At 44.7% G+C, this 13588-nt stretch overlaps 1 protein-coding gene and 1 non-coding gene across 8 annotated transcripts in view; both read left to right on the forward strand.

The window, feature by feature from the left end:
• Positions 1 to 13588, forward strand: part of CHD4 (chromodomain helicase DNA binding protein 4) — a 29045-nt gene that overhangs the window by 12968 nt on the left and 2489 nt on the right. For 5 of the 7 annotated variants that reach the window (XM_057557582.1, XM_057557584.1, XM_057557588.1 and 2 more), the window contains exons 19-37: positions 59 to 232; positions 637 to 778; positions 866 to 997; positions 1101 to 1218; positions 2570 to 2694; positions 3049 to 3286; positions 3449 to 3624; positions 7370 to 7550; positions 7635 to 7721; positions 7813 to 7901; positions 8006 to 8139; positions 8481 to 8625; positions 8739 to 8904; positions 9168 to 9265; positions 9375 to 9504; positions 9757 to 9828; positions 10151 to 10288; positions 10543 to 10651; positions 10766 to 10898. In XM_057557582.1, coding sequence (XP_057413565.1) covers positions 59 to 232; positions 637 to 778; positions 866 to 997; positions 1101 to 1218; positions 2570 to 2694; positions 3049 to 3286; positions 3449 to 3624; positions 7370 to 7550; positions 7635 to 7721; positions 7813 to 7901; positions 8006 to 8139; positions 8481 to 8625; positions 8739 to 8904; positions 9168 to 9265; positions 9375 to 9504; positions 9757 to 9828; positions 10151 to 10288; positions 10543 to 10651; positions 10766 to 10898 — 2587 coding nt within the window. Of the gene's footprint in view, positions 1 to 58; positions 233 to 636; positions 779 to 865; positions 998 to 1100; positions 1219 to 2569; positions 2695 to 3048; positions 3287 to 3448; positions 3625 to 7369; positions 7722 to 7812; positions 7902 to 8005; positions 8140 to 8480; positions 8626 to 8738; positions 8905 to 9167; positions 9266 to 9374; positions 9505 to 9756; positions 9829 to 10150; positions 10289 to 10542; positions 10652 to 10765; positions 10899 to 13588 lie in introns of all 7 variants that reach the window. The other 2 variants (XM_057557585.1, XM_057557581.1) reach the window with 2 other exon arrangements.
• LOC114236309 (small Cajal body-specific RNA 11) lies at positions 8944 to 9083 on the forward strand. Its single transcript, XR_003622283.1, has one exon. It is a non-coding gene; the product is annotated as a small Cajal body-specific RNA 11 (non-coding RNA).

Raw genomic sequence — 13588 nt, forward strand, 5'->3', positions numbered from 1 at the left:
TCCCTTTCCTTTCTTCCTTTCCCCCTCTCCAACAGCTTTTTCCTTTCTCTTTCTGAAGCAATTTGGAAGGCTTCTTGGAGGAGTTTGCTGACATTGCCAAGGAGGACCAGATTAAAAAACTGCATGACATGCTGGGGCCTCACATGTTGCGGCGGCTCAAAGCTGACGTGTTCAAGAACATGCCTTCCAAGACAGAACTGATTGTGCGTGTGGAGTTGAGCCCTATGCAGAAGTGAGTCTGAAGGGACGGAAGCGCTGGCTTCGTCTTGCAGACACACTTAGACACCTGTCAGTCTGCACGGTGTTTCCTTGTCTTCTCCATACTCTGCCGCAAGGCATGTGGTGACAGGAGCCAGCGAGGGCTAAAGAAACCTGTTGCCAGGTTGCTGGGGCCCAGAGTTCTTTTTTTTTTTTTTTTAACATCTTTACTGGAGTATAATTGCTTCACAGTGGTGCGGCCCAGAGTTCTTATTGAGTTAATCCTTACCTTGTTTAAAATGATGATAGTGGCGCTTCTTAGGTTTCCTCAGTCCCAAAGTGAGATATGTTGGAAGGAAGATCCCAGACCCTGGGACTGCGTTATGAGTCACATAAAGGCTCTTGAGCATGACTTATCTTGCTGTCTTGCCCACATAGGAAATACTACAAGTACATCCTCACTCGAAACTTTGAAGCGCTCAATGCTCGAGGTGGCGGCAACCAGGTCTCTTTGCTAAATGTCGTGATGGATCTTAAAAAGTGCTGCAACCACCCGTATCTTTTCCCCGTGGCTGCAATGGTACGTTGTGCCACCTCTTGTTCCTCCCTGGGCGGGAACTGCTCCATTTGGGGTTTCTTTCAATATTTTTTCTTTTTTGCTTCTTAGGAAGCCCCTAAGATGCCTAATGGCATGTATGATGGCAGTGCCCTAATCAGAGCATCTGGGAAATTATTGCTGCTTCAGAAGATGCTCAAGAACCTTAAGGAGGGTGGGCACCGTGTACTCATCTTCTCCCAGGTATTGTGTGGGAGCTTTTGGGGGTAGCAGTGGACAGCTCAGTGACATAGGGGAGGGATTGTCATCTGATTAATCCCATAATTAAACTATGCTCGTTCTCCAGATGACCAAGATGCTGGACCTGCTAGAGGATTTCTTGGAACATGAAGGTTATAAATATGAACGTATTGATGGTGGAATCACTGGGAACATGCGTCAGGAGGCCATTGACCGCTTCAATGGTGAGAGGGAAGGAGTGGCTTTGATCCCGGCATCCTCACTCACGGCTCTGGACCGATCACTTGTTCTTCTTGAGCATCTGCTTTTCTGTGTAGTGGTTTAGGGTCTTTTGTCAATTGACGTGGAAGAGTACTTTTGAATGTCTTGATTGGAAGGATGTATTGGATTATTGCTAGGAGATTGTTTATTCCCTTTGGAGTCTTTGTTCTCTCTGCTAAAAAGAAGGGCACTTTATTTAACCCTCCGCATTGCATCTTGAGGCCCAGGAGGGACCAGGACTTACCAAACCCAGATAGCAAGTTAGTGGCAGGCTTGTCTCAGTAGCCACTACCACCTCCTCTTCTTTTTTTTCACTTTTTAATTTGAAATAATTTTGAACTTTAAGTTCAAAAAATAATACAGAGAGTTGGTGTATACACTTCACCCAGCTTTTCTTAATAATGACTTATATAACCACAGTACAATGATCAAACCCAGGGAGTTAACACTGGTGTCATACTACTACCTAAACTGTAGACTTGAATTGAATGTCACCACTGTTGCTGTGTCAGGATCCAGTCCCAGATCCCACGTTGAGCGTAGTTGTTGTTTCTCTTCCGGTTCTTCATTCTTTCCTTTCCTTTCATGTCGTTGATACCTTTGGTGATGACTGGTCAGCTCTTTTGTAGAACGTCTCTGCTTTGTCTGATATTTTCTCATGATGAGATTGACACTAGACATTTTGGACAGGAATCCCAGAGAAGCGATGCTGTGTCCTTTTCAGTGCATCATTCCCAGGGAGGACATGATGTTGATAATGTTCCATTGCTGGTGTTAACCTTGATCACTTGGTTAAGGTGGTGTCTGTTGAATTTCTCCCATGTAAAGTTACTCTTTTTTTTTCATTGTGATTGATAAATATCTTGAGGGAGATACTTGAGACTGTGGTGACATCCTGTTTCTCCTTAAACTTTCACACTGATTTCAGTATCCATTGGTGGACCTTGCTTGTGAGTATTACTTATTAATATTATTAGTTTTGTGTTTGCCTAATGAGGTGTTTTTTTTTTAATTCAAATATAGTTGGTTTACAATGTTGTGTTAATTTCTGCTGTACAGCAAAGTGATTCAGTTATGCATCTATATACATTCTTTTTAAAATATACATTCTTTCTCATGTTCTTTTTCATTATGGTTTATCACAGGATATTGAATACAGTCCCCTGTGCTATGCAGTAGGACCTTGTTGTTTATCCATTCTATATACAATAGTTTGCATCTCCTAATGAGGTTTTACATTTCTGATATTCCTTAACCATTTATTAACTGGAATTCCAGGGACACCTCTAATGGTGTTTTTGGTTCCTCTCTTAGCACCAGGTGCTCAGCAGTTCTGCTTCTTGCTTTCCACTCGAGCTGGGGGCCTTGGAATCAATCTGGCCACTGCTGACACGGTTATTATCTATGACTCTGACTGGAACCCCCATAATGACATCCAGGTGAGCAAAGGTAGCAGCCTTGGTCTGCAGTGACTTTTTGGAAATGCATAGTGTTCTCTGTGAGGGCTCCACCGTCTGGGATTAGTTGTTTCAGGGGGAAACAATAGATTCTTTTCAAATGTCTTTTACCTTATTGTAAGCCAGAGAGTTTGGGTTAGCTATGGTCCTATTTTGGGTAACATGATAGAGGGTGGTATCTGGGGGTAGGGGTGCAAAGGGAAGTTTTGTGTGAGGGCAAGCTGCAGCTCCTGCCTTATGCTGGATTTAACTTAATATGTGGAAGTCAGGGCAAGAGTAGAAGTAAGGAAATAATGATTACTTCAATTTTTGCCTCCGTTTTGTGCACAACTCCAGGCCTTTAGCAGAGCTCACCGTATTGGGCAAAATAAGAAGGTGATGATCTATCGGTTTGTGACCCGTGCGTCAGTAGAAGAGCGCATCACGCAGGTGGCAAAGAAGAAGATGATGCTGACGCATCTAGTTGTTCGGCCTGGGCTGGGCTCCAAGACTGGATCCATGTCCAAACAGGAGCTTGATGACATCCTCAAGTTTGGCACTGAGGAGCTATTCAAGGACGAAGCCACAGATGGAGGTGAGCTAGGCAGGAGCTTGGTTTGGTGTGGGGCTTGGCTTCTCTAAAGGGTATCTTTGATACCTAGGGTCCTGAGACTCAGACCTAGGGTCCTCTGGGACTTGCTTTTTCCACTGCAGCTGCTGAAGTTAACTGGGGGTATGGACCCCTGATTCTTTATAGGAGGAGACAACAAAGAGGGAGAAGACAGCAGTGTTATCCACTATGACGATAAGGCCATTGAACGACTGCTGGACCGGAACCAGGATGAGACAGAAGATACGGAATTGCAGGGCATGAATGAATATTTGAGCTCATTCAAAGTGGCCCAGTATGTGGTGCGAGAAGAAGAAATGGGGGTGAGTATGAGTCCAAAGCAATGCTGTGCTTGGTGATTGGTCCGAAAATTGGAACTGAGACCACGATGGTATTTGAGATGAGAGGAGACCATCTGTAGGCAAATTAGTACGTTGCTGAATTGATATACCTCTTCCTTTGAAGAGAAATTCTGTAGTGTATGAGCAAATCACATTCTCATCTTTGACGTGGCTGTCTGGCCACTTTTCACACTCAAAACACTTGTATTAGCTCCTTTTTTTTTTTAATAACTATTTTATTTTTATTTTTGGCTGCGTTGGGTCTTTTGTTGCTGTGTGCGGGCTCTCTCTAGTTGCAGCCAGCAGGGGCTACTCTTCATTGCGGTGTGCGGGCTTCTCATTGCGGTGGCTTCTCTTGTTGCGGAGCACGGGCTCTAGGCATGCGGGCTTCAGCAGTTGTGGCTCGCGGGCTCTAGAGCGCAGGCTCAGTAGTTGTGGCGCACGGGCTTAGTTGCTCCGCAGCATGTGGGATCTTCCCAGACCAGGGCTCGAACCCGTGTCCCCTGCATTGGCAGGTGGATTCTTAACCACTGCGCCACCAGGGAAGCCCTATATTAGCTCTTCTTTATCAGAATCTCATCTTATTTTCTCTTATGTATTTTATTAGCCCTATAAATAAATTTTGGATTGCTATCTCAAGTCTCTCCGGAGAAAAGGTAGGAGATACAATACATACTTAGCCTATCTCCCTGTGCTTTTTTTTTTTTTTCCCCCTGTGCTTTTTAAAACTTTAGAATTGTTTTCCCTTTTTGTTTTCTTCTGTATTCTTGGTCTTTTTTTAGTAGAAAACGAAACATATTCAGTTATAAATGCTTGGCCTCTGTAATGAATTTTTTCCTCCTAATGATATCTAGGGTATAAAATGAAAAAAAAAATTGCTTTTTCTGGTGGTCCTTGCCATCTTTTCTCATCCTTCCAATTCAGAACCATCCCTCTTGCTGTATTTTTCTGATACGTATTATCTTTGTTCTTGAAAATGATGCTACTAACTTCAGTTGGGTGTAACTGTGGCTGAAAAGTCAAAACTGCCCTCCTGTCAGGGTGGTGAACGCATATGGGAGTGATTGACTGGGGCAGAATGTGCTGAGTGGTTGTAAGGGAGGGGTGGTACTCCCCCTCCCACTGATGACCTCTCCTGATGACTACACAGGTATACAGACAGCCCTCTCATTAGTGGCTGAGGCTGCTATTTACTTTATAATATTTTTAAATGTTATTTTATTTTTTTTTGAATTTTATTTTATTTTTATACAGCAGGTTCTTATTAGTCTTCAATTTTATACACATCAGTGTATACATGTCAATCCCAATAGCCCAGTTCATCACACCACCACCCCCATCCCACCGCGGTTTTCCCCCCTTGGTGTCCATACGTTTGTTCTCTACATCTGTGTCTCTATTTCTGCCCTAGCAAACTGGTTCATTTGTACCATTTTTCTAGGTTCCACATATATGCGTTAATATACGATATTTGTTTTTCTCTTTCTGACTTACTTCACTCTGTACGAGTTTCTAGATCCATCCACGTCTCTACAAATGACCCAATTTCGTTCCTTTTTATGGCTGAGTAATATTCCATTGTATGTATGTACCACATCTTCTTTATCCGTTCATCTGTTGATGGGCATTTAGGTTGCTTCCATGTCCTGGCTATTGTAAATAGTGCTGCAGTGAACATTGGGGTGCATGTGTCTTTTTGAATTATGGTTTCCTCTGGGTATATGCCCAGTAGTGGGATTGCTGGGTCATATGGTAGTTCTATTTTTAGTTTTCTAAGGAATCTCCATACTGTTCTCCATAGGGGCTGTATCAATTTACATTCCCACCAACAGTGTAAGAGGGTTCCCTTTTCTCCACACCCTCTCCAGCATTTGTTGTTTGTAGATTTTCTGATGATGCCCATTCTAACTGGTGTGAGGTGATACCTCATTGTAGTTTTGATTTGCATTTCTCTAATAATTAGTGATGTTGAGCAGCTTTTCATATGCTTCTTGGCCATCTGTGTGTCTTCTTTGGAGAAATGCCTATTTAGGTCTTCTGCCCATTTTAGGATGGGGTTGTTTGTTTTTTTAATATTGAGCTGCATGAGCTGTTTATATGTTTTGGAGATTAATCCTTTGTCCGTTGATTGGTTTGCAAATATTTTCTCCCATTCTGAGGGCTGTCTTTTCGTTTGTAGCTTCCTTTGCTTTGCAAAAGCTTTTAAGTTTCATTAGGTCCCATTAAATTTTATTTTTTGAATAGATAGTATAGCCCTCCATATCTGTGGTTCATCCACATCTGCACATTCAACTGACCATGGACCATGTAGTAACGTAGTATTTACTATTGAGAAATATCTGCATATAAATGGATTCATGCAGTTCAAACCTGTGATGTTCAAGGGTCAACTGTAATTCACCTAGTTCAAAATTCAAAAGCTACAGAAGTATCTCTTTCCCACTCCAGTCCTTTGGCTACCTAGCTCCCTCCCTGGGGATAAGTGATATTTATTTTATAAATTATTTTATGTGCACACAAATTACATATATATGTATATATACATACACATGTATATACACACAAACGCCTTTTTTCCTTTTCGTTTTAAGGAAAGTAGTTTTTTTTTTTTTTAATTGAAGTATATTTGATTTACAATGTTGTGTTAATTTCTGCTGTACAGCAAAGTGACTCAGTTATACATATACATATACATTCTCTTATTTTATATATACTCTTTTCCACTATGGCAGTTCCCTGTGCTATACAGTAGGACCTGTTGTTTATCCATTCTATATATAAAAGCTTACGTCTGCTAACCCCAGCCTCCCACTCCATCCCTCCCCCAACCCCCTCCCCCTTGGCAACCACCAGTTTGTTCTCTACGTCCGTGATTCTGTTTCTCTCTCTGTCCGTGATTCTGTTTCTGTTACATAGATTCATTTGTGTCCTATTTTAGATTCCACATATAAGTGATATATGATATTTGTCTTTCTCTTTCTGATCTTACTTCACTTAGTATGATAATCTCTACTTGCATCTATGTTGCTGCATAAGGAAAGTAGTTTCTTATACATGACATTCTGTACCTTATTTTTGTCCACCTAATAAATCTTGGAAGATTTCATCCAAATCAATACCTAAAGAGCTTCCCCCCCTCCCCACCCCTTTATTCGCTGCATAATATGTCCTCGTTTGGAAGTACCATAATTTATTTACTTTAAAAAATTGAGATATAATTTTTTTTAAATTAGTTTATTTATTTATTTTTGGCTGTGTTGGGTCTTCGTTGCTGTGCGAGGGCTTTCTCCAGTTGTGGCGAGCGGGGGCCACTCTTCATCGCGGTGCGTGGGCCTTTCACTGTCGCGGCCTCTCTTGTTGGGGAGCACAGGCTCCAGACGCGCAGGCTCAGTAGTTGTGGCTCACGGGCTTAGTTGCTCCGCAGCATGTGGGATCTTCCCGGACCAGGGCTCGAACCCGTGTCCCCTGCACTAGCAGGCAGACTCTCAACCACTGCGCCACCAGGGAAGCCCTCTTTAGTTATTTTGACTGCTAATCTAAACATAATTATGAGGAACCATGTCTTGTCAGTTAAATTTCTTTTAAGCTCTTAGGTCCAAGCAGGCACACCAAGTCTTTCAGAGTCCAGTCCTGAAGAGGAGCTAGCAGAATGGGAAGTGTGAGGACCAGGGGTAGCTGGTGGTGCTGACTTCAGCACCCCTGAGTCCTGGCCCCCGCTCTGTCCCAGGAGGAAGAGGAGGTGGAGCGGGAAATCATAAAACAGGAAGAAAGCGTGGACCCTGACTACTGGGAGAAGTTGCTGCGGCACCATTACGAGCAGCAGCAAGAAGATCTGGCCCGTAATCTGGGCAAAGGAAAGAGAATCCGTAAGCAGGTCAACTACAATGATGGCTCCCAGGAGGACCGAGGTGTGTGTGGCCGGCCCCGCCCCCCACCCATGGGCCGTTCCACTAGAGCAGTGGGCCCCGCTCATCTGCCCTCTCTCCCTCCAGATTGGCAGGACGACCAGTCCGACAACCAGTCCGATTATTCAGTGGCCTCAGAGGAAGGTGATGAAGACTTTGATGAACGTTCAGAAGGTGAGGGCTATGCCTTTCTGCTGGATTTTTAAAATATTGCCTTGTCTAATATCCCTATCAGTGTCGCTCACGCATCCTTTTCTTCTTGCAGCTCCCCGCAGGCCCAGTCGCAAGGGCCTGCGGAATGATAAAGATAAGCCATTGCCTCCTCTGTTGGCCCGTGTTGGTGGGAATATTGAAGTAAGTACCGTTCCGTTCTAGGGAAGGTTGGGTGAGTGCTGCTGTCGGGTCTTTGGTGGAGTAAGGTCTACTCCTTCTCTCACCTAGGTTCCTTCTCCCCCCAGGTTCTTGGCTTTAATGCTCGTCAGCGAAAAGCCTTTCTTAATGCGATTATGCGATATGGGATGCCACCTCAGGATGCTTTTACCACCCAGTGGCTTGTGAGAGATCTGCGAGGCAAGTCAGAGAAAGAGTTCAAGTAAGTTGAGAGCTGGAATGACTGAGGTAGAGCAAGGGCTTTTAGTCTCTGGTCACTCCACAGTACTAGTGCAGGCTGTGCAGGAAATCGGCTGTCTCCTCTGCTGACGTTGGCAAGTGAAGCTGTTAGTAATAGGGTTCTTTGTATTCCTTGCTTCCCTGGAAGAGGACCTGGGACATGGTGTGGGGTCTGGAGACCAGCTTTCAGTGCGATGGTGGGCTTTACCTCAAATGGAGCCATAGTTGTTGTCTGGGGTGATGCCTGACTGCAGGTGGGAAAGAATCTGATCTAGGAGTTGGCATGATTGCTGTTTAACCCATTTCTCTATTTGTTTACTACAGGGCTTACGTCTCTCTTTTTATGCGGCATTTATGTGAGCCGGGAGCAGACGGGGCCGAGACCTTTGCTGATGGTGTACCCCGAGAAGGCCTGTCTCGCCAGCATGTCCTTACTAGGATCGGTGTCATGTCCTTGATTCGCAAGAAGGTGAGCCCTGAACCTCCCTCCATCGTTCAGGGGTTTCTAGGTGAAACTGGAGAGCCAGCAGAAAAGGAACCTAGATGGAATTGGGTCTTCAGCGTCTTGTCCCATTGCTGCAGGTTCAGGAGTTTGAACATGTTAATGGGCGCTGGAGCATGCCCGAACTTGCGGAAGTAGAGGAAAACAAGAAAATGTCACAGCCAGGGTCACCTTCCCCAAAGACTCCCACACCCTCCACTCCAGGGGACACACAACCCAATACTCCTGCACCTGCCCCACCTGCTGGTAAGTCTGCCTGGACTGTTGTTCTCTATCCTCTTCTTCTTGTCCTGGCCTTTGCTTTTTCTGCTTCCCTGTACTCAGTTCTAACAGGGGAGTCTGGCAGGACACACAGCAATCTCCCTCTCAGTTTAGGAGGGCTGTCCTAAGAATAGGGCTGGCTCTTAAAGGCACGAGAGGACAGTTTAAGATGAGACAATCTGAGAAGGTGTGACCTTCTCTCTGATCTGGGACCTTCCTCCTAATGAATGTCTATTATTGGTACGCAGAGGATGGGATAAAAATAGAGGAAAATAGCCTCAAAGAAGAAGAGAGTGCAGAAGGAGAAAAGGAAGTGAAATCTGCAGCCCCCGAAGCCGCTGTTGAGGTAAGAGACGGGGGTGACTGGACGCCACACCAAAGGCAGATGGATAAGCCTGTTCTTCCTCTTGGGTGCTGGCCTGTCTGCTTCAGCTTCTTTCTTCTTTCCTTTGAAGTGTACACAGCCCCCTGCCCCTGCCTCAGAGGATGAAAAGGTCCTTGTTGAGCCTCCCGAGGGAGAGGAGAAAGTGGAAAAGGCAGAGGTCAAGGAGAGAACAGAGGAGCCAATGGAGACAGATCCCAAAGGTATGCACATTTTCACACACTGCAGATCCCTGTGAACCACAGTTGCTCTTGGACTTGCAGCCCGGCTGGAGGGAAGTCCAGAGGAAGTGACACGCTGAAGAATCTTGTACCTTTGATTTTAAACTGTGGGCTTTTTCTCTCTCAAGACATCGTTTATGACTTTAATCATCAAGATTTAGGTTCAGGATATAGTGTAGAACAGAGGAGAATACACTTCCTTAGATATGCTCTCAGTGCCATCTGTTCTCCCAGGTATTGCTGATGTGGAGAAGGTGGAGGAGAAGTCAGCAGTTGATCTGACTCCCATTGTGGTGGAGGACAAAGGTGGGTGTTTGGAGAAGCTGACTGTGCTTTTAAAAGGACTCTAAAGCTGAAAGGAAGGACTTTATCTCTTGGACACCCCTCCACCCCCAGGTTCCCCCATCCATACCCATATAATCATTATATCCCAAGCTAAAAGACTCCACCTCTCCCCACATATGGCTGTCAGTGGGCCAGTGGCACCTTTTCCTGGGTTTAAGAACACTTCTGTGGAGAAAGGGTGGAGGTAGATGGGTGTCTTGTAGCATATGGTGCTATGTATGGGTAAGGGCTATGGTGCTGGCTTCTGTCTGGAGCTGACATTTTTCTTCTGTGTGTCCTGTAGAGGAGAAGAAAGAAGAAGAAGAGAAAAAAGAGGTGATGCTTCAGAATGGAGAGACCCCCAAGGACTTGAATGATGAGAAGCAGAAGAAAAATATTAAACAGCGTTTCATGTTCAACATCGCAGATGGCGGTTTTACTGGTATGAAAAAGAGGGGCCCACTGGGGTTAGACGGATTCGAGGTGAAATCAGGGTTCTTGTCAGAAGCCAGGGTACAGAGACTTTACCTCTCCTAGAGAGAATGCCAGGCTGACTGCACACTCCTCTGGGGTCCATGTTAGAAAGCCAGAGGCATATTAAGTTGGTATCTGGGGATCAGGAATAAATAGCTCTTTGAATTCTCACAGATGTTTGCCTTTCTTTTTCTCCCCAACCTTCCTTAAATTCCTCTTCAGAGTTGCACTCCCTTTGGCAGAATGAGGAGCGGGCAGCCACAGTCACCAAGAAGACTTATGAGATCTGGCACCGACGGCATGACTACTGGCTGCTGGCTGGCATCATAAAGTATCCTTTGCCTGAGTTGGGGCCGAGGTCCTTGGTGAAGGTTTCTGAGGGTCCACAGTTTGAAGTTCTTAATTTCCTTGTTTCGTTTTTCCTGAGCAATTAATTTTCCAATAGCCATGGCTATGCCCGGTGGCAGGACATCCAGAATGACCCACGCTATGCTATCCTCAATGAGCCTTTCAAGGGTGAAATGAACCGTGGCAATTTCTTAGAGATCAAGAATAAGTTTCTAGCCCGAAGGTTCAAGGTGAGCAGGACGGAGAGGAATACAGCGTTGAAGTGGCGGCCTTTAAAGTGCGGAAGGGACTAAAGGAGGGAGTCGGCTCATTCAGCCATGCTGATTATTGTGTTCTCCTGTGCACTTCGCGTTGTATCCTGTGAAAGGCTTTGCTCCCAAGTATCTTAAATATTAGAGATCAACACATACAGACCTGAAGGTTAACCAGTTGGTTAAGGGCTGAAGGTGACTGTGCCTGATGCATGACACAGACCAGTGCAGTGGGTGTGCTGGGGGAACACGGTAGGCTGGAGTGTTCAGGAAAGATACAGAGGTGGGACTGAATTGGATCTCTGAGGAGGCAGGGCTGCCAGTGGGCTGGTGGTACTTTTTTCTGGGTCTGTGTGGATGAAGGGTGGGGTAGACGCAAAGGTGTAGAGCTCCATTTTCAGAATCACTAGGGCTGATACGCCCAGGACTGAGGGGGAGTTTTCCTCAGGAATTCAGCAAATGCATATTAAGGGCACCTTGTGTGCAGACCATCATAATGGGATACCATGGAGATGAGACACGTGGATCTTAACGCTGAGTATAATTGGGGGAATAAGAAATGTACACTAATAAACCTTCAAACATCATGTGCTAGGTAATGGGTGGGCCAGGGACAGGCCTGGTGCCTGTTCTCGGGGAACTCTCAGTTTAACGTAGAGGCAGATGTGTGGTCAAATGAATGTCATTCTTTGTGTTGTGACGGAGACTGCTAAATCCTTAAGAAAGTTCTCCAGAGGGAATGTGGGGAGTGGGGAGAGAGCTCACAAATGCTCCAGGGAGAAGATGCCATTGGAATGAAGTTTTGGTGACTGTAATAGCGATTGCCGGATAGAAATGGAAGGCCCTTTGATCAAAAGAATTAGGTTAGGCAAAGACAGAGGCTGTAGAGCTTATGGTGTTTGGAAACAGCAAATAATCCAGGTGGGGTGTAGAAGACACTTGTGTTGGTGATGGTGGGAGGTACACTGGAGAGAGAAGTAAGGCTGGAGGTCGGTAGGTAGGTTTTTGGCACCAGATAAGAGAGTTTGGACTTTACCTTATAGTTCATGGGCAGCCATTGAGGGTTTGTGAAGGGTTTTGATACAAGCAAGGGAAACTGAAACAGAACATTGGTGAGATTACAGAACTATCATATAGTCATGAGGTAGTAAGGGCTCGTCTGTGATGCTGGTTGTGGAAAATGAAAAGGATAAGATAAAGGGAACGAGGGACGTCCCTGGGGGTCCAGTGGTTAAGACTCTGCGCTCCCAATGCAGGGGGCCCAGGTTTGATCCCTGGTCAGGGAATTAGATCCCCCATGCCACAACTAAGATCCAGCGTGCTGCAACTAAGACCCGGTGCAGCCAAATAAATAAATACTAATAAATAAATAAATAAATAAAAGATAAAGGGAATGAAACACCAAGGAATTTACAGGATTTACTGATTTACTGTAGGGGTCAGCAAACTTTTTCTTTTAAGGGGCCAGAGTAATTCAGGCTTTGTGAGACACTGACACTCAACTCTGTCATAGTATGCAAGCAGCCATAGGTGAGAAGTATGAATATGTTCCAATAAAACTTTATTTATCGACACTAAAATTTGAACTTCATATAATTTGTATGAAGCATTATAAACTATTATTTTGACTTTTTTTCAACCACTTAAAAATGAAGAACCCATTCTTAGCTCTTGGACCATCCAAAAACAGGCAGTGGCCCAGATTTGGCCCACAGGCCATAGTTTGCTGACCCCTGAGTTGCTTTACTGAATTTGAGATACAAAGGAGTGAGACTCCAAAAATAACTGAAGTTTTGTGTCTGAGTCACTGAGAAAGTTAAATTATCATTGGCAGATCAGGGAAGTGAGGAGAGGGAGCAGTTTGTAGAAAAAAGTTAAGTTCAATTTTAGACAAGTCATTTGGTGTTTTTCACAAGTAAATATCCCCCCAGTACTCCCACCACCATTAAACAAGTGGGATCAAAGTGATCAAGCGTGCACGAGTGGGATCAGAACAATCAGTGCTTGAGATGCATGTCTGAAAAGCGCCAACTCATTTGTATAGAGGTGCTGGCTAATGCCAGGAGAGACGCTGATTCTGGAGAAAGCTCATAGTTTGGGGCAAGAGGGAGGGGAGCTGGTGAAGGAGACTGGGTGGTATATAGATTGAAAGTAGGTGCTTGGTCTGTTTGGGGATAAGTTAGTAGGCCTGAATGGAGCCAGGTCTTCTGGAAGAAACAACAGTCCATTATTCTCATACTGTCCTTTTTCCTGACCCCTAGTGGATTCATTCTTTTTAAGAACCAGTGGATACTTGAGTAAAATAAGTCTCATAAGTCATGAATCAACATTCTGTCCCTTGGAATGTATTTCAAAGGCCGTTTTACACAGCTCCATCAGGTGACATGTGCAAGTGTTCGTTGCATTATGATTTTTGGTGGTGGGGCCTGGAGGCACCCTAGATGTCTGACATTGGGAGTGTGGGTAGGTAAAATGTGGATTCACATCACCCAGCATTAAGAAACAGTTGGCAGCAACAAAGTACACGTTTTGTAACATAAATGGACCTTTAAAAAATATATATAGTGGGGAAATGAAAAAGCATTTTATAATGTACAGAAAAACATTCTGTAAATGAGAAATGTGCACATGAAACAATACTGTCTTCAAGAAAACCCACAAAAAGACAC

Source organism: Balaenoptera acutorostrata, chromosome 11 (assembly GCF_949987535.1).
Source record: "Balaenoptera acutorostrata chromosome 11, mBalAcu1.1, whole genome shotgun sequence".
Classification (NCBI taxonomy): domain Eukaryota; kingdom Metazoa; phylum Chordata; class Mammalia; order Artiodactyla; family Balaenopteridae; genus Balaenoptera; species Balaenoptera acutorostrata.